We start from the raw sequence: 19,878 nt of genomic DNA on the forward strand, positions 1-19,878 counted from the left end.
TTAGAGCGGTACGACAATGGAATCAATTACCTAGGGAGGTGGTGGGCTCTTCCACACTGGAGGCATTCAAGAGGCAGCTGGGCAGCCATTTGTTGGGTCTGCTTTAATTTGGATTCCTGCATTGAGCAGGGAGTTGGACTCAATGGCCTTATGGACACCTTTCAACTCTATTCTATGATTCTAGGGTCCCCTGACCCCAGACTCAAAATCTAAAAAGGCAAGGCACACAAGGAAAAATGCAGGGGAAGGAGAAGGCGAACACTCAAACACAATTACTTTTAAGTCGCAATTCTTCTAATGCAGTTTTAGAATTCTGTGCAGATTCTGGCTGTCTAGAAGAAGAATTTAACTCCTCCCCAAGGTCAGTGGCATTTCTGGCTATGTTTTCTCCTCCTGTAAATGCTAATAAATACAGTAAAACAAAAAAGTTTATAGAGGGGAGAGGCAAGGGGGCAGTCTAAGGGCCAGGCAGGATTGAAGCTAAAGCTTTTCATTTTCTAGTTTAGAAACCAACCTTGGGACATTTGATACTGAAACATCCTCTCTCTCTCTCTCTCTCTCTCTCTCTTTGTGCCATCCTTAATCACTGGTAAAGTAGGAGCAGGATAATGGAAACAGTTTTTTTGTTTTCAATAACATAGCACCTAGTACCACTTGATACTAGGCACATACCTAGAATTTGTATAAACTAGGGAAGAGCTGGAGAAATTTGTAGTTGTGCATCTGCTACTCCTAGCTATGGAAGTTGCCTGTGGTCGAGCAATAGCCCAAAGGAAGCAGAGAATGAACTCAGTTTACAAATCTCTGCCTAATGATTCTTACTTGCCACAGGTTACCAGGCAAGTGATCATTTAAAAGGCTCTTGTAAACTAGCTAGTAACACATGCTGAATGTAGTTTCTTGTTTTGCTTTGAAAGAATAGGATGTGGCCAATTTGTGGCAGTTGTACAAACATTTACAGAGATACACAGAAATACACTTTGAAGTTACGGATTTCAAAAATGTCTTGGGTGCATCACTGTATAACTGGACTGCTTGCACTATTTTCTTGCTATAACACTATGCTGATCATTAAGCTCTCTGTGCAAGTTCACACATGCATGTACATCACTTGATGGCATGAAGCTGAACTTGAACCAGCTTGGAGAAAGGCTGTGTCTGAAGTGCTGTTCTATTAAAGTTTAATCACTAGCCGGGAGGTTGATCTGTGATGGCTCAATTCACACATGCACACATAAGACTGTCCATTAGTGATAGGCAGATATAAAAACTGAAGTAGGTAAATGGGCAAGTAATCTGGCAAAATCCAACATGATTTCCCCCCCCCCAAAAAAACTGCAGTCACCTTGAGTTCCCAAACACGTCAACAAGAACTCCTCCAACTCAAGTGTTTGCTTAGCTGAGTCCTGGATGCGACACTGATGGTTGCCTATCCTAATTCTTACTTGAACATGCAAATCTGAACAGTGTACAATGTGTCAAACAACTGCATGGCAGAAATGAAAATGCTATTGCTACAAAGGGCAATGAAGGAGGGAAGGCTAGGGGAGGAAGAAGGAACAACCATTTTATTGTAAAATTGTGAAAAACGTAATAAACTATAAATGAAAATTGAACTTAATAAATTAATAAATTGAAATAAAAATGGAAAAAGTGAATTAAAATGAACGGGAATGGGACATTTTCAATCAGGCAACTAAAATATTTTATACAGGAAATAAATTAAGAAGAAATGAGGTTGCTTTAATAGTGAGAAGTGATGTAGCAAAAGCAATCGGGAGCTATAACACAAGGTCTAAGCGAGTGATATCAATAAGATTACACGGGAAACCTATTAACATAACCATCATCCAAGTCTACACTCCAATGGCAAACACAGAAGGAGGAATTGGAGAGATTTTGTGCAGTACAAGAAGAAATTGATCACACACCAAAACAAGATGTTCTGATCATCACGGGGGACTGGAATGCAAAAGTAGGGAATAGAGAAGAACTAGAAATTGTGGGGAAATGGGGCTTAGGAGATAGAAATGAAGCAGGAGACAGACTTGTTGAATTCTGTGAAGCCAATGATTTGTTTCTAGCAAACACATTTTTCGAGCAACCAAAAAGATGACTATACACATGGACATCACCAAATGGTCAATACAGGAATCCAACTGAGCATATGATTGGTAGCAGAAGATGGAGAAGTTCCATACTTTCTAAGAAAACAAGACCAGGAGCAGACTGTGGTACTGATCATGAACTGGTAATATCGAAAATGTAAAGCTAAAGAACAACAACAAAGCAATCATAATGCCAAAATACAATTTAAATAACATGCCAGAAGAATATAAAGATCAAATAAGAAACAGATTTAAGGCTTTAAACTTAGTTGATAGAGAACTAGAAGAACTATGGATTGAAGTCAACAGACATTATCAGGAAGAATGAAAAAAGACAATACCTCTAGTTAAAAAGACAGAAAGACCTCAATGGATGACTGATGAAACTCTTAAAATGGTTCAAGAAAGAAGGAAAGCAAAAGCAAAAGGAGATAGAAACAAAGAACCCTAAATGCAATAATACACTGACTAATAGGGACAAAGAGAACTACAGGCATACCCCGCTTTAACATTCGCAATGGGACTGGAGAGTATACTTTAAGTGAAAATCTACTTTAAGTGAAGCAATTGTCTTCACTTGTACTGCATGCAATCACCACTAGATGGCAGTGGCATCATGCCAATAAAATGTACGTTATTGCAAAGCGCGCGAACGTTAAGCGGGGTATAGGGCATATGGAGCATGTACGTTATAGCGAGGCAATGTTAAGTGAAGCAACGTTAAGCGGGGTATGCCTGTATTACAATAGTTATTGTATAGAAATAGAAGAGGACAACAAAAAGGGTAGAACAAGAGCCCTGTTCCAAAAGATTAGAGAAATTAAAGGAAAATTTAAACCAAGAGTAGGGATGTTGAGTAATCAACAGGGGAACACACACTGACTGACTGAGATGCCTTAATATCCCATGCAAGTAAAGTAATGCTCAAGATTCTACAACAAAGGCTCTTGCCGTATATGGAGCAAGACATGCCGAATGTCCAAGCTGGTTTTAGAAAAGGAAGAGGTACCAGAGATCATATCACAAACATACTGTTATGAGCATGGGGGTTGGAATGGATGATTCCTGTGGGTCACCTTTCCAGCCTCTGATTTGGAATCCTTCCTGTGCCTTGGAATGAGGAACTCTCTGCTGGTCAAATGTGTCTTTTGTTAACCAAATAGATTGGCCAGGTAAGATAATGGGCCGATCAGTTGCCTAGCAACAGAGAATGGGCCAGGAAGACCCCTTTTGTCATTTTAAATTATACAGGAGAGCCTTCCCCCCACTCCTGGCAGCTAGCAGAAGGCGTGTGCTTGTAGTTTGAGTGTGTCTAGAGAATTGCTGGGGCTGCAGGCAGGCAAAGAGGCTGTCTGTCTGCATCATGGCTATAGGATGCCCCTGCACTCAGATGGAAAAGCTGGTCATTAGACTGTTGATGTATTGAACCCCTCCATCCTTGAGCTCAGGTTGAAATGTGTGTAAATACAGTACGGCCCCGCTTTACGGCATTCCGTTTTCCAGCATTCCGCTGATGCGGTGGCTTTCAATTAAGGGAAATCCCCCGTTTTAAAGCCGATTTTGTGCTTTTGCGGCATTTTGCTACATTTTCACGTCATGTTCACGCAACGCGACCCATTATAGTCAATGGGTTCCGCTTTACGGCGATTTCCACTTTACGGCGGGGGCCTGGTCCCTAACCCGCCGTATAAGCGTGGCCCTACTGTAAACCATATTTTATAAAGACACTGCAGTCTCTGCTGACCTTCTTCCCTAAAGGAAAGCAAACCCTGGAGGAGCACAGGGACCCTCGAAATCTCACCGCTCGGAGATTGGGGGAGGTGCGCAACAATACGTTGGATAATGGAATGGACCGAGTAATTTCAGAAGAAAATTGCCCTGTGCTTTATAGATTACAGCAAAGCCTTTGATTGTGTAGATCATGAAAAACTATGGAATGCTTTAAAAGAAATGGGGGTGCCACAGCATCTGATTGTCCTGATGTGCAACCTATACTCTGGACAAGAGGCTACTGTAAGGACAGAGTATGGAGAAACCAATTGGTTCCCCATTGAAAAGGGTGAGGGACGGGTTTATTTTATCACCCTATTTGTTTAATCTATATGAAGAACATATCATACGGAAAGCGGGATTGGACCAAGATGAAGGAGGTGTGAAAATTGGAGGGAGAAATATCAATAATTTAAGATATGCAGATGATACCATACTACTAGCAGAAACCAGTAATGATCTGAAACGAATGCTGATGAAAGTTAAAGAGGAAAGCACAAAAGCAGGACTGCAGCTGAACGTCAAAAAGACTAAAGTAATGACAACAGAAGATTTATGTAATGTTACAGTTGACAATGAGGACATTGAACTTGTCAAGGATTATCAATACCTCGGCACAGTCATTAACCAAAATGGAGACAATAGTCAAGAAATTAGAAGAAGGCTAGGACTGGGGAGGACAACTATGAGAGAACTAGAAAAGGTCCTCAAATGCAAAGATGTATCACTGCACACTAAAGTCAGGATCATTCTGACCATGGTATTCCCGATCTCTATGTATGGATGTGAAAGTTGGACAGTGAAAAAAGCAGCTAAGAGAAAAACCAACTCATATGTAATGTGTTGGAGGAGAGCTTTGCACATACCATGGACTGAGAAAAAGACAAATAATTGGGTGTTAGAACAAATTAAACCAGAACTATTATTAGAAGCTAAAATGATGAAAATGAGGTTATCATACTTTGGACACATAATGAGAAGACATGAGTCACTAGAAAAGACAATAATCCTGGGAAAAACAGAAGGGAGGGGAAAAAAGAGGAAGACCAAACGAGACGGATTGATTCCATAACGGAAGCCACAGAACTGAACTTACCAGATCTGAACAGGGTGGTTTACAGGCATACCCTGCTTAACGTCGCTTCACTTAACATCACCTTGCTATAATGTACATGCTCCATATGCTACCATACCGCGCTTAACGTACGCGCGCTTCGCAATTACGGACACTTAATGGCATGACACCACTGCCATCTAGTGGCGATTGCCGTGCAGTACATGCATAGATAATTGCTTCACTTTAAGTACATTTTCACTTTACATACATGCTCCGGTCCCATTGCGTACGTTAAAGCGGGGTATGCCTGTATAGTAGATGCTCTTGGAGGTCGCTGATTCATAGGGTCACCATAAGTCATAATCAACTTGAAGGCACATAACAAAAATGGAACAAAATAATAGCATTGAGCAACAGCATAAAGGCAGCTTAGTAACAAAGTTTCACACTTTTTTATTGAAACTATTTAAGACGCAGAGTACAAATGAATACAGAATTAAAAATAGCCCCAGAAAGGTGGCTCACAGTGCAAAACCCCCACAACCATAAAACAATTGTTTCCAATAATTAAAAAAGACATTTTTAAATGTTTTTCTTTCTTTCTTAAAGCCAAGGTAGAAAACACACATTTATAAATAAAAAGTTTCAGGGTTATCTCCTTTTAAACAAGCGGAAAACAGGAAGGGAGTGTTGAAAAAACACAGGTAGAAAGGGAAGTTCATCTGGTGCCTAGGCTTAACTTAGACATGCTGAGTAGACATGGCTTATTCCTAAAATTGCTGTCCATGCATCACTGTGTGTGATTTACAGCAGATTAACCCAGTATGTAAGCAGCCCAGCTCCAGATTATTATATACAAACAATACAGGATTCTGGATATTCTTGTTATCTATAGAAAGAACAATCTAGTCGCAACAGTACCTGAAGGTTCACAATGCAGCTCTTCTCCTCTCCAACTGATTTTTTAAATATTTTAAATACTGGATGCTACAGGTCCAGTGGTTGAACTGTATCTATATGTAACACTGTTTAAAATGCTTTCAAACACATACACTGGCCCTAACAGTAGCTTTTTTGTGGGAAGAAATTTATTCTGCATCAGTGGAGTGAAAGGAGAAGCTAGTAGGCCCAACTATCAGAGGGACATTCAATAGAAAAATATTGGATTAAATTGAGAGGGGGTTAATAACAAAATGGCCATATCTAGTAGCACCAGTTGCTTTAAAAAAGCTTTCTATGTTTCTGTAGAAACAAGGACGGGCCATTTTGTCCTGTTCAAGTGCACAGGTGTTTGTTCTTTTTTCTAAGAGCTTTCCTTGAAAAAAGGAACAGTATACACTAAGAATAAAATGTAAATTGCACTGCTCAGAAACATTTCAGAGAGCATGGATATAATAATATGCAAGTGAGGCATCAGTGATGAGTCCATGGTACAGACTTTCCTCATTTACATTAATACATAAAAATGCATGCAAACATTAAAAATCAGTAGAAGTGGGCCAGATTCAGATCATACATACATTTATATTTCTCTACCCCTTAGGTATCTGTTGAAGTTTTCCTAATATGGCCAGTGGATGCCTATAATAGAGCTAAATAATTTACATGCAGTTCAAAACTAAAAGCATAGTTGGCTGACATTTGACTATCAAAGTGTTTTCCTTAGAGGAAACACTGTCCTCGTGCTTCTTCTCAGCTACTAATAATCCTTGGGACAGAAAACTGGGGAGCTAAGAAGCTCACGGGTGCCAAATGGTTTTGGACAACCGACTGGAAGAGGATATTCATTCCTAAAGCCAAGGCTTTAGGATTAGAGAGGAAATACAGGACACCTAACCTGTCTCTCCATCCTTTGATTTACATCAAATTCATTTACAGTCCTACATAACTATGTTCTGTCTCTACGTATACTGCCTCTTTCCTTCATAGGGGCGTTTTCATCCATATTTTTCCCTTTGAACCAAAAAGATTCCTTGCCCTACTCCTACTACTACTTTTCTAGAAGCCTTGGCCCTGCTATTTCATGTAATATTAGCAACTACAGGCCTGCCCATATATCCTTGCATATCTACTTACTCAAGGCCATATAAAACTACAATGCTAGTTCATTCCTACCCCCAATTTTTATAATTTTTCCACCTCCATCCATGAAAAACAGAGTGCCTAAGTAATTTGAAGAGAATTATTTTGCAGAAATGTTTTGACAGTAATGTGGAATTTTGTTTGATGTTGCTTCTCACCCAAGATAGTCCCAGGTGAATCATCTGCTGAGTAACTATCAGTAAGCACTGAGGTATTCGTCTGTCAACATATTGATTCAGTTCTCATATCAATGCATTGGACAACTTTGGAGGTTAAATCAACAAGTAGAACTTCTGTCTCTCCCTTTCTCATACAACAAGATACCTGTGTTGGAAGTATGGCTATTCTACCTGAGTGTATGTGTGTTCCAGAACAGGAAAGCGTTTCCTGAGCACTGAACACTTTTCACAGCCTAAATGCGAACAGGGAAATAGAAGATATTTTGCCTAAGACCTTTCCTGACGTGTACATGCCAAAAAAAAACAAAAAACCCCTCATCAATTTTCACTGAACAGATGTCCAAGGAGTATCTTTCAGTTGTCCATCCTTAGCAATCAGATTCCTTTGCTGTAGACATCACTCTATTTCATGCTAGCCTATGGACAAAAATGAGTAGCAGGACTTCAGTTCTGGTTAATGTATCTCAACTACCTTCCAGAGAAATGTATCAGCAAGACAGCCAGGAATTTTTGGGAGGGACATACTAAAATGCACTAAAAACATTCCAAGTTCCCAGCCTTGGAGCTCAGCCCAAGATGGTTGGCTAGCCAGCCAGCCAAAAAGTAGGGTGTTCCGCAGGCTGCTCTACAAAATGAGAGCAAACCAGTCCCAGAAAAGAAGGTTGCCAGCCCTGTGGTGCAGTGAATGAGAAAGCCTACATGACAAGTGCAAAGGGAAAAGCTGCTCAAAGCTATTTAGTCAGATGATCAGACTGACAATAGTGGATGCAGAGCTGCTTTCTGACCAAAGCGAGTAGCTCTAAAAATTCTGTAGGCTAGTAATTTTTGGAATACTTTCATCAGTATCAAACAGTACTCAGAATACGATCTGATAATTCAGCAAACTGGGAAAGGAGAGATTTTAAAACTAAGGGGCATGGTTAATGAAAGAAGGACCTTCTAAGGTAACACTTGATTTCCATTATTTGATTCACTTTGAATCACTTCTTTCCTATGTTATGTGAGCCCCAGCAATGGACTAATGAGCTTGGAGAAATATATAACAATAACAATGTATAATAATAAGATGTGGGTCTCACTGAACACAATAAATGCCATGCAGTCTCATTCCTACCCTACTAATTTTTTTAAAAAAATCACAGAAACAGACATGGAGATAGTTACATCACAAGAGTCTGTATTTTCTAGCCACTCAGACTTACTTTGGTAGTTTTCTGTTTTAACAAGGGAGACTAATAAAATAGCCCCCCCCTCTCAAGAAGTTAGATACTTCTCATGCTTCTCTTGAACAGTATATAACAACTAGTGTCAGTCTCTCTTCAAGGACAAGTTCTTTACATTCATGCTAGAATGGAATCAAAGTTTTAAATCTGTCTAATAAATAAATGCTATTGCCACTCTTTTGTCTCTCTCTCCCCCTGCTCCCCTTTCCCCTCTTCTCTTCAGATTCCACATCCCTAAAACCATCATCTGAACATCAAGACCCTAGTATAAAACTCAACTGATCAGAACTTTATAAAGAGGATTTGATAATTATCTAATTTTAACGCCTTCATGTCTGATTGGAGACCAGGTTTTATATAAAATGTTCCATTGTAAAAAGCTATTCCATTTGCAAACAGTCTTGTAACAAATCTCTGGAGCCTGATCCAGACATTATGCTGTCCTCTGGAAGTAAGTGCAGATGTAAGATTAGCATAGTTTTTTTTCTTTAAAATAGAAAGCAAAACAGGGAAAACAAAACTGTAAATAACACCCCCCCCCCAGAAAAGAACCCCTATGAATGAAATTCAGCAAGGCAAGCCGCAGCAAACAGAAATTCTGCCTGCCCATCTACTAGTCCATTTTCCACGACAAAACTGGTTTCTCACTACAGATTGCGGGAAAGACGTGGAATCAGTCACAGCTACAAAATGCATGTGAAAAGTTTAGAGCAATAGTCACAAAAATAAATTAATAAATAAAACACTGTACATAGATTGAGACAACCCTGCAGAAGGAGTGACTGGTGCCATCTCAATCTCTGTCAAGTCAGCAATTCAGGTTGAGCCATACAGTTCAATTGTTTCTGTAGGATTTTTTTTTTTTTTTTTAAAGTCCAACATTTTGGCTGGGGAAAAAATCCCAAGCAGTTTTTCCTTGATACCACCCGAAAGAGAGGAGCTGGGCAAAGAAAGAGTACTGTGACCAGCACATTTCTGAAAGCCATAAAATGACCCCCTGAACTGTTGGAGGGGGGAAAAAATCACCACTGGATAAAAGCAATGATAGCAGTCATTCCAGGTTTTCACTATGAACGTGTTCCCTGTTAAGTTTTCCTGTGTGGTTGCCAGTTTTCCATTAAAAGCCCTCAGAACTACTCCTCTTTAGAGTTTTGTATCCATACGTCGTTCAACAGCTTGTAGCAAGAGCTCTGAGTACTGTTCTAACAAAGCAAGGGTTTGCTGGTCTCCAAAATGTCGAGGACTGGATAAGATGGCACTGCTTCCCTCACTGACTGATACTGCAACTGGGTCATGTGGCTTCATCAACACTTCTTTCTCCTTTTGAAGTTCTTTCCCATCCTTCAGGGAATTGAGTTCTTTTTCCATCACAGAGAAGGTATCAGTCAAGAGGCCAGCAATCTCATCTTTATCAGCTGAAGAGTCCATGTCAGCAGACACCTGCCAAAAAAGTGGGATGGTGAGCAATAGGTTTTGTTTATTTTAGAGATACAGTAGGGCCCCGCTCATACGGCGGGTTCCGTTCCAGACCCCCGCTGTAAAGTGGAAATTGCCGTAAAGCGAAACCCATTGACGATAATGGGACACGTCTCGCGAAAATGACGTAAAAATGGTGCGCGACGGAAAAAAACCGCCGTAAAAATGGAACAAGCGCCTTAATGCAGGGACTTTCCCTAACTGAAAGCCGCCGCATTAGCAAAGCGCTGTAAAGCGAAGCGCTGTAAAGCGGGGCCCTACTGTACAGCCTATACTGTCTTGAAGACTTCACATTGGTTACAATCAAAAGAATATCAAATCCATTGTTGCCGGATCATCAGTATGGAGTCAGAGCTTCAGATGGAGGATGAGGTTCCTAACCTTAGTCTCCTCTATCATCCTCAGTCTTATTGGCTACTCCTCACATCTGACCCAGAGCTCCTCACTTCCTCCCAATCCATCTGCTGTCCTGCAAAAAACTAAAAATATCAACACAAAAACTTTCAGACTTTCAAGGACATTCTAATCAGTCTCTTGCTTGAGACTTGCTGACACTTTTTTCATTTTTTTTTTCATTTTCATTGCTGACACTGGAAATTGCTGAACATGTTATTTATTTGCTTATTAAATTTATATCCTACCCTTCTTCCCAGAGCAGCAAGCACCAAAGTGAAAAAACACATGATAAAACAATACTTATTTAAATACAACCACATGCTCTCCCAGCTGATAATTTCAAGGCAGGCAGGAACAGTACCTTTTAGCCATCAAATGTCTGGGTAAACAGGAATGCTTTTAAATTCTTCCTGAAAGTTAATAATAAGGAAAACATACACATCTCGCCAGGGAGGGCATTCCACAAACAGGGAACAGCCACCAAAAAGGCCCTGCCATGCTGAGTTAATGCTGTATAACAAGCAAGTCTGAATTCTCGTAAGTTTGTGTATAAAGTCTACAAAAGGTTTTGTGCCTCATATGGATTCTGATTCTCATACATGTATGAAAGTACTTTCATGTCTGGCAACACCAATCAAAATCAATTTAAAATAATATATGTTCAATCGGCCTAATCCTTACTCTTCTGCTGACTCACCTATTGAAAACTTAGGCCTTGGTGACTGAGGAAGTTCCATAGTCAAGTACTGGCTATAGCAGCTAATCAGTATGGATACTTCCAGACACAGGGGCTTTTATCACAAACACTTTGTTGATTTTTCTGTGTGTGTGTTAGACATGTTAGGTTCAACACATTCCCATTTTTAGTTCATGGATATTCATTGCTATTCTGTCGCTTGTTATCCGCACCAGTGAGTGGAGTCTTGATGATGTATGGGGCGGTTGTCCCTCCCCTCACTCATTCTTCCTCCACTCTCCCCTGCTTTTTCCCATTCCAGGCATATGTTCAGGTATTTTGGAACCTGTGTGCACACACCTGTAAAAAATCCAGGAAGTGCACAGGAGCAAATGTTACCAGCCTTAGTTATCACATTTCACGATGGGCAAAATGGAGGCTTATGCTTTTGGGGGGTGGAGACCAATATCCATTGCATTTTTTTTAAAGTAATACCGACGTCTTCTGCAAGAGTGACATTAGTCTCTGAGGCAATCCCCCACATGTACTATATGGAGTTATTGAAAGAGCAGCTCCTCCTAACGGTTAAAATTTGAACAACCTTGAGCATGGGGCAATTGGCATGCCTGTATTACCTGGGTCACCGGAAACAAACTGGATTGGTTGGGTTCTGGTGAGGAGCAAACAGAAGAAGAGGTGTGGTGTTTTAGGCCACACACCAAGCATCACCACAAGAAACCAAAAGGCTTACCAGTAGGATGACTGTTGCAATTACATCTGGTTTACAGAGATACATACACAAAAATAAGCACAGATGTCTGCTCCAGAATGAAAATTTAGAGGACCCTTAGTCCCAGTCTTAGCCATATGTTTCCAATGTGTCTAATTTAAATAATCACATATAAGTATTAAGATCCAGCTTGAATGAAGGGTGACTTACCATACGGTATAGATGGATGGCCTTGCGCATACTATCCTGGAGCTCAGCCACAACATGCTTGCATTGCTCAATGCTGATGGAAGAACCTCCTGGGGTGTGGGGGAGATGGAATACACAGATGCTAAGTAGTGGACACAAGTATCATTCTAGCCCTGCCCTCTGTCTTCTTGGTGAAGAACACTGCTGAGAATCTAGCCATTTTATGCTAAATTATATTTTCCTTCCCTGCCCATCTCAATAGTTCCTTAAATCACATGAGACAGTTCATTATATACTATGCATGTACATGACTAGAGGGCAACTTCTCCCATATGAACCTGTTCACTAAGATCTTCATAGGAGCCATTCATAGTGGTGCCATGGCCTGCACTGGTCCACCTAGTGGCAACCAGGAAGAGGGCATTCTTTGTAGTGGCACCTGAATTGTGGAACAGTCTCCCACCAGAGACACGTGCAATCTAGAATCTATGATTCTATGATATAGTGAGCACCTTTGGTGGCATGATTCCTCTAGCAGTTAAAAACATTCTTGTTTATCCAAGCATTTACTGGGCACTAATGTTTTGCTCAGTTATCCTCAGTGTATTGTTTAGGTGCGGTTTTTACCACTTTTTACTTATGTGAAAAGCTATATATTTTGTTTTTAAGATGTTTTAAAGTGCTTTTTGTATTTTTGTTTGCCGCCCTGGGCTCCTTCTGGGAGTAAGGGCAGGATATAAATTTAATAAATAAATAAATAAACATTTTCATAAATATAAACCTGGAAATTCACCTTACTGCAAGATTCCCTGCTTTCTAATTTTTAGCCCTTTCTCTAAGAAGATAGGTGGCTCTACTATTAAGCCTAAGCCAAGGCAAACGTCCTCTGCCTAAGGTTAGTGGTGGCTCACGCCCATTGGGAATGGTGGGGTGGAAGGCAGGGAGCCAATGATAGGCAGAGCCAACTAATTTTAGTTTTGTCTGTATCTTTTTTTCTCTGCTGAGTTCTACAAGAGCAACTCTGAGATTAAGAAGGAAGAGGAAGCCAACAGCCAGGGCCACTCCCTGGGCAGGTTGTAAGAAAGAAGGAGGCAGGTGGGGGCTGAAGGCTTACGCTGGTAATTCCCAAACTATGTACCAGGGCCCAATTACATCTTGCGAGAAATTAGGATGCTAAATAGTTTAAAAATTCCTGTGAGTACAAAGCAGCCACCCCAAAAGGAGGTTGCCCACTGCATCCTTCCCTGTACGCCTTCCAATCAGCCTCCTCTGGTAATTGGAATTTCTGCCACAACTCTGCATCGTGTCTGATTAGATCATTCAAAGTGTTCCTGAGTCAGAGATACAGCAGAATTTCCTGCCAACGGGAGGCTGTGGATTGCATTTCTGCTGCCAACCATTGCTCTGGTCTTGCCTCCTTCCAGTCAGGTGATACAATCAGGAAACACAGGATAGATTGCTCTGAGGAGGGTAATACTTACTCTTTAAAAATAAAATGAAGGACAAGAGTAAAAGTCTGCCTCCAAATTTAATTAAGAACGAAGTGTTGCAATGTTATCAGAAGTTTGGGAAATACTGGCCTAAACAACAACAAAACTTAACTATACATTAAGAAGCATAAACCAAATCAGTAACAAAGAAGCATATTTCTTTACAATGCTTGTATGGATGAGATAGGAGGATGATTAAGGGAGGCATTTTTCAGTAATGCATCACCATCCTGCCTTTATTTTAAAAAAGCATGCAACTTTGCTTAAGTTGCTATCCCATTAACCCAGCAAGGTCTAACATCGCAAGGCATGTAAGGACAGAAGGTGCTTGACGTACAAATGGACAGACAGACACAAACACACTAGTATGATTTGGCCTTTATTCTGTCCTGCTGCATAATAATTCATATGAGAGAGCTACTGAAAATCCTCCTGTTACCTATTAAATATGTTATAACAAAAGGTCTGTGGGGTTCTGAATTAGGGAAAAAAACACCGAAGGGGAGGGGTTGATTCAATAAAGGTTAATGGCACTAGCTAACATCTCAGTTGCACATATTCTTCATCTTCTTGTTAATTAACAGTATGAATAAAGAGTCTTCCATTATCTTGTCTCTTTTTCTTGCTAAATGAGAATACCAGTCACTGTCTTCTTATCATCTGTGGATTTCTCCCATGATCATTAAGCATTTACGCTGCTGTTGAGATCAATGAATGCCAGCATGTGTGTGCGTGCACACACACACGGACAAGTTGCTAAAATTATTTAAGTACAGCAAATGCTTGGATGAATGAGCTATAAGGCTTCTGAGGCAGTGAGATGCACTTTCAAACATGAATCTCAGGTGGCTGCTGGAGTGATCATACTTCACATCCCACAGCATTTTCCTCCACAGATCTCAATGCACAGTATCGGTGAGAAGTATGTGCACATTTGGTAGGTGGGAAGAAACTGAGAACAGATGTGTTAGATAACTTTGTAGCAAAGTTGCATGCAAGTTAATAGCAGAACAGAATATTAGAACTCAGTTCCCCATCCATCCCTCCCATCTTCCTGGGCCCTGAGCTCTGTTCATCCTATTGCAACACTTTTTCTGTTAGTCAATGCCCATTTTTATGGAATTAATTGCACAGCATTAATTGTGAAGTCTGATACAGCAAACAGTCATTCAGATGGACTCTGACAATGCTGTTTCATGATAATACTTGTGGGAAAGCTTTTTTTTTTTTAACTAAGCTGACATTTATCTTCTTAGGGATGTTGGGATGGTTTATTAATTACTTGATGAATCTTATGATGTCTTATGAATCTATTTTTATTGGTTGTTAGCGGCTTTCATGCCTTAGAGATGACACAATAAAAAATAAACTTCCTTTTAAAATACACTAGTGAACTTCTCACTCCTTTTCAAGTTTCACATCTGACCAATTTGCAGAGCAGGGGTGGGGAGTTAAGCAAAGATGTTTCATCTTAGCAGAAATGTAATAGCCCCTTCCTATTAAGTACAGTAGGGCCCCACTTTATGGCGCTTCACTAATGCGGCGGTCTCAATTAGACGCAATTAGACTAAAGCCCCACTGATACCGCGCTTGTTCCGCTTTTACGGTAGTCTTCAGGCATCGCACGCCATTCTATTCAATGAGTTCTGCTTTTCAGTGGGGGTCCAGAACATAACCCACCGTATGAGTGGGGCCCTACTGTAATCTAATTTCAGATGATCTTCAACATAAAGCAATTAAAAAGAATCAATCAGGGTGGCTTGTGGTACAGCCTTCCACATGACCATACATTATATGGCATACATACAACCCCCACATGATCTCAGTGGCTAGAAGTGTCTTTTACCAGCATCGGGTGGTAAGACAGCTGCAGCTGTTTCTGGACCAGGATAGCCTGACCACTGTCATCCATGCACTGGTAACCTCCAAGCTGGATTACTGTAATGTGCTGTAAGGGAGCCTGAGGTTGGTCCGGAAGCTGCAGCTGGTGCAAGATGTTGCAGTGTGACTGCTCACTGGGGCAGGATATCGCCAACATGTTACCCCACTGCTAAAACAATTGCACTGGCTGCCAGTTAGCTACCAGGCTAAGTTCAAGGTCCTAGTTTTTGTGTACAAAGCCCTATACAACTTGGGACTAGGATACCTGAAATGTCATCTCACCCCTTTTATACCCAGGTGATCACTGTGCTCTGTAGGTGAGGGCCTCCTGCAGATACCATATTATCCAGAGGTCCATCCTGCACAACATAGGAAGCGGACCTTTAGTGTTGTGGCACCTACCCTTTGGAATTCACTTCCCTTAAATACTGGACGGACGCCATCTCTGTCATCTTTTCTGTGCCTACTGAAGACCTTCCTCTTTCAATAAGCCTTTTAAGTAGATACCTTGTCCCAATCTGTATCTGTGTTGGAATTGTTTTTAAAGATGATGTTTTTAAGTACTTTATCATCTGTTTAACACCCTGGGCTCCCTTTGAGAAGAAGGGCGGGATATAAATTTAATAATTAAATGAAATATACCACCAAATGCAACTGAGAGAAGGCCTGTGCTATGCATGTACTCAAACCTTCCACATCTTGCAAACACATCTTTCCTTTATAGAATTGGACCCCAAAGCTTTACCCTGCAACAGCTTGGAAAACCTGAGAACAGTAGGAATTTACTCCTGTAAGTTCCAGGCCTGATTGTACACAATTTCAAATAATCAAGTGTACCTTGAATAAAACTTGCCGTTTATAACTCAGCTAACCTAGATTGGAAACTTTACTGGAAACAAAGCAGCTACACATTGGCCTGCTTTATTTGCCAGTCATATTTTTAATATATATCATCCATTAGTTCTCTCATTAGCATTTTCACTCAGTGTCAATCCAGTATTTCCCATTTTACAGCTGAGCACAGGGAGACACTGTTGATTGATGGTCATAAACGGAAAATTATATAACAATTCCATATGTGGGGAAGATAATGCCATCAGACTTGCAGCTACAGAAATGATAAGAAACCCTAACAATGGAAAGATCAGGCAATGTTGAGCATAAAGTTTTCCTTTCCCTGGTATACAAAATTACTTTTGTTTATAGCTGCTATTGTGCTATTCCTACCTTCCCTTTCAAGCAGGAGAATGTATGAGCCATAACATTTGCAGGCACTAACACAAAACACAAGACAAACCTGGAGCAGAAACTAAGGGCAGAAAAATCTATGAATGCCAGCCTGAAATGTCTCACCATTGAAAGGATGGCTTATGGAAGGAGACAGGTGCAGACAGGACGAGACAGACCAGAAGCTTGACGTAAAGAAATGTGATGGAAGTGTGAAGCGATTCACAAAGACAGGAGACAGAAGGGGGAAGAAGATTGGAGATGGGTATCCGTGCACACCTGAGTCCTCCGCCATGGTTGTGGGAGACTTTGGCCTGCTTGGTTCGAGAGAGCAAAGCTCATGCTGATTATTTGACAGACAACCAGTGCTGGCAATTCTGTCTGTACATTCCAATGGTCTGTATTCTGTGGACTTTGGGTGCAGACCATCTGAAAGGTCTTTCAATTTGGGGTTACTAACCCCCAGCTCAAGTTGGACGTGGGTCCTCAACAACATATGGTTCTCTTTTGGAGTCTCTGTACAGGGACTTCTTGGGCTACCTTTACCAAGGTCCAGAGGCACAGCTGTTTGGCTTTCCAATTTAGAGGCCCATCCTTCAGGAAACGACTGTTTCTTTTTACCAGTGCTAGTGGGTGACTGGGGAGATTCTAGTAGTGTTTTTGATTTGGCAGTTGGTGAGAAAGAAGCCAATGTCGGTCTGTCAGGCAGAGGTTTGGGAATGTCCAGGATCAAATGGGCCCGGTTAGAAGCTAGTTTGCTGTGAAAGGATTTGGGTGATGAAGAGCTTGTGACTTGCTGAAGAGCATGAGGTTTCACTGGGCCATTTTCCTTCACAAGTGGCTTGTTCTTCTCAGTGTCCCCTAAAGGACTTAACTGCGTCTTCTCTGGTACTTGGGGGCTGACCTTCACCTCAGTCAGGTTTTCTGCAGAGTCACCAAGGCATATATTCTCTCCCACAGATACGCTGCGGGACATCTTGGCCATGAAGCTAGTGGTGGGGCTCATGTAGGACTTTGGTTTTGTAGCTTTACTGTCTTTGGCTTGCAGAGAGCTGGAGCCATCTGTCTTCAATAGAGTTGCAGACAAAGCCCGACAGTTATTAGACCTTGGATCTTTCTCACCTACCATTAGTGTCTGAGGACGTTGCCTAGCAGAAGGCATCACTCCTGGAGCCTTATCTGTAGAAATGGAAGAAATAAATGCACAAAACTGGTCTGGAGACAATCGAAATAGCTCCAGCTTTTACATATAATTATTATGTCACTTCAGTTTCTGGAAGGCAAAACAAACATTTTCAGTGAATAATTTTGAGCAACTATCCTTATTTTAGACATCTGATTGTCTAAATTTCTGACTGAAGACCTGACTAGGGACAGCATTGCACATACTGTTTTGGACTTTTGCTCTGTGGGATAGGGAGTACTGCAAATACCATCTAGCATTTGCAAAATGTGGCTCCTTTATAGGGCTATGATTGCTAGCTTGGTAATCACAGAAATATTACTAACAATATGTGTGATGTGCTCCTTTGAATGATCCAGAGCACTACAGAAAGTAAAAGCAGTCCCAATTACACATGTAAAACCACACTTAGGCTACAATTGGAAGAGATCCACTAGCAATGCCATCTGCACAAGCAGCATTACAATTAATGACAATTCAATGACTTTGGATTGAGTCCCCACTGAAAAATTTCCTGATGTATTGCTTCTAGTATCTCTAACGCGTTTAAATAATAGATGCTTTGCAGAGGAAGTCCTCCTCTTACCATCACCAGTGAGAACATTTCATTTTGTGTATCTCCAGCTCAAGCTACCCCCAAGGCATAGAGGTACCTGTGGTGTTGACAGGGATTTCTCCCTCTAAGCTAATAGTTTATTGTTTCTCCTCTCCAATGCTGGGTAGATTTCTGTTTTGGTTTCTATAGTTTGGAGGCCTTTTTTGTCTGTGTTGGCAAGAATTATTTTTCCTGAGCTGGTAGACTATCAGTTCTCATATCCAACACTGGGGGTGGTGGTTCTGTTTTGGAGGCCTTTTACTCTACTTTTATTTTTGAAATTTTACTACTTCCACAATACCAAGCCACTTTCTTACCATTTTGAACAAGGTCATGAACTGACTGGGATTTTCTCATCACCACCACCCCATTACTATCGGGGAAAGGCCCAGCAGGTCTTCCAGGACTCCTGTTGATCTCCAAAGCAGGCTTTCTCTTTCTCTGCATATAAAGTGACCTAAAGGAATTAACATCATTTTGAAAGATGCCATTCTCCAGGACCATGTTCTGGTGGTCAAGCCCATTTTTCAGCAGATCAGCAGAAACTTGCTTTGAAAGAACAGGACCCTCAGTGGGTTTCCAATCCAGTACTAGATTTGATGAAGAAAGTGATAGTTGCCTATAGAGACAAAGACAGGGCAGGATATGCAAGGTTGTAATACTATCACCAGTTTTTTTAAAAAACAAAAACAGTACTATGTAGCTAATTTCTCCACGGCCATAAAACAATTTTTACATCCCAAATCCTTCCCCAAACCCATTTTCCTCTTGGACGTACAGAGAGTAGGGGAAATAAAGACTAATCACAGACAAAACTACTGTATTTGACAGGAGGGCTTAGTGAAAGTGGGAAAATGGGGAGGTTTCAGCAAAGAAAGGTAAGCCACAGTTATAGTCCGAGTTAAGGTCTTCTCAACTCACTATGCTGCCAGATTCAGACCCAACTTTGGTTTGCTTAAACATTTTAAAGAGACCTTTATACATGGGACTTGTGCGCTTGCTTTCCAGCCTCCTTTTCTTCCTGGAAACCAGGATGTTTGCATTAACCTAAAGGCTTCGGCATACAGTTGCAAACCATCAGTATATGCTGCTTTTTGTTACTTCAACAAAAAACAGAACCAAGTGCTCTGTAAACCCTAACATTCATAGACATCCTTTTCCAATACACAAGATCAGAATCCCCTGCCCTCATCAGACAGGTTTGTTTTTCAAAAGAAGAAATAAAATGCCTGTGCAGTGTTTGGAGCTTAGCCAACAAAACAAGCAAGTTTGCTGATGTAAGGAAACCAGATTACAGCTGATCAGTAAGCAAGACTGAATAAGATGCTTTTCACTGTCCAAGCTGAATGAAATTCAATTTTTTAAAAAGCACATAAATGGTGAAGAGTAAATCAGATGGTAAAATTCAGTATTTATACAACTACAATGATATTATCTACTCAGCTGTGAAGTTTGTTAGAAGACTGAAGAAAAAAAGCAATGATCAAACACTGAACCTAGGCATTTTCAAGTCATCCTCCTGAAACAGAGGCAGTCTCAATATAGTAAAAGAGGAAGAGCAGGTTCTTCATAAGAGCAAGCCTCTTTGCTAAGGTGCACCAAGATCAGAAAGTTCA

The 19,878-nt window shown here is 40.8% G+C and overlaps 1 protein-coding gene across 9 annotated transcripts in view; it reads right to left on the bottom strand.

Moving 5' to 3' along the window:
* Positions 1–5,364: 5,364 nt before the first annotated feature.
* The window catches only part of MAPKBP1 (mitogen-activated protein kinase binding protein 1), a 175,541-nt gene continuing 161,027 nt past the window's right edge, over positions 5,365–19,878 (bottom strand). For 5 of the 9 annotated variants that reach the window (XM_061611352.1, XM_061611351.1, XM_061611349.1 and 2 more), the window contains 4 exons: positions 18,580–18,881; positions 16,611–17,663; positions 11,908–11,996; positions 5,365–9,859 (listed from right to left, as the gene is read on the bottom strand). In XM_061611352.1, the coding sequence (XP_061467336.1) occupies positions 9,563–9,859; positions 11,908–11,996; positions 16,611–17,663; positions 18,580–18,881 (1,741 nt within the window). In that variant the 3' untranslated portion in view covers positions 5,365–9,562. Of the gene's footprint in view, positions 9,860–10,276; positions 10,375–10,652; positions 10,702–11,907; positions 11,997–16,610; positions 17,664–18,579; positions 18,882–19,878 lie in introns of all 9 variants that reach the window. The other 4 variants (XM_061611356.1, XM_061611355.1, XM_061611354.1 and 1 more) reach the window with 4 other exon arrangements.

Source organism: Rhineura floridana, chromosome 2 (genome assembly GCF_030035675.1).
Source record: "Rhineura floridana isolate rRhiFlo1 chromosome 2, rRhiFlo1.hap2, whole genome shotgun sequence".
Lineage (NCBI taxonomy): Eukaryota > Metazoa > Chordata > Lepidosauria > Squamata > Rhineuridae > Rhineura > Rhineura floridana.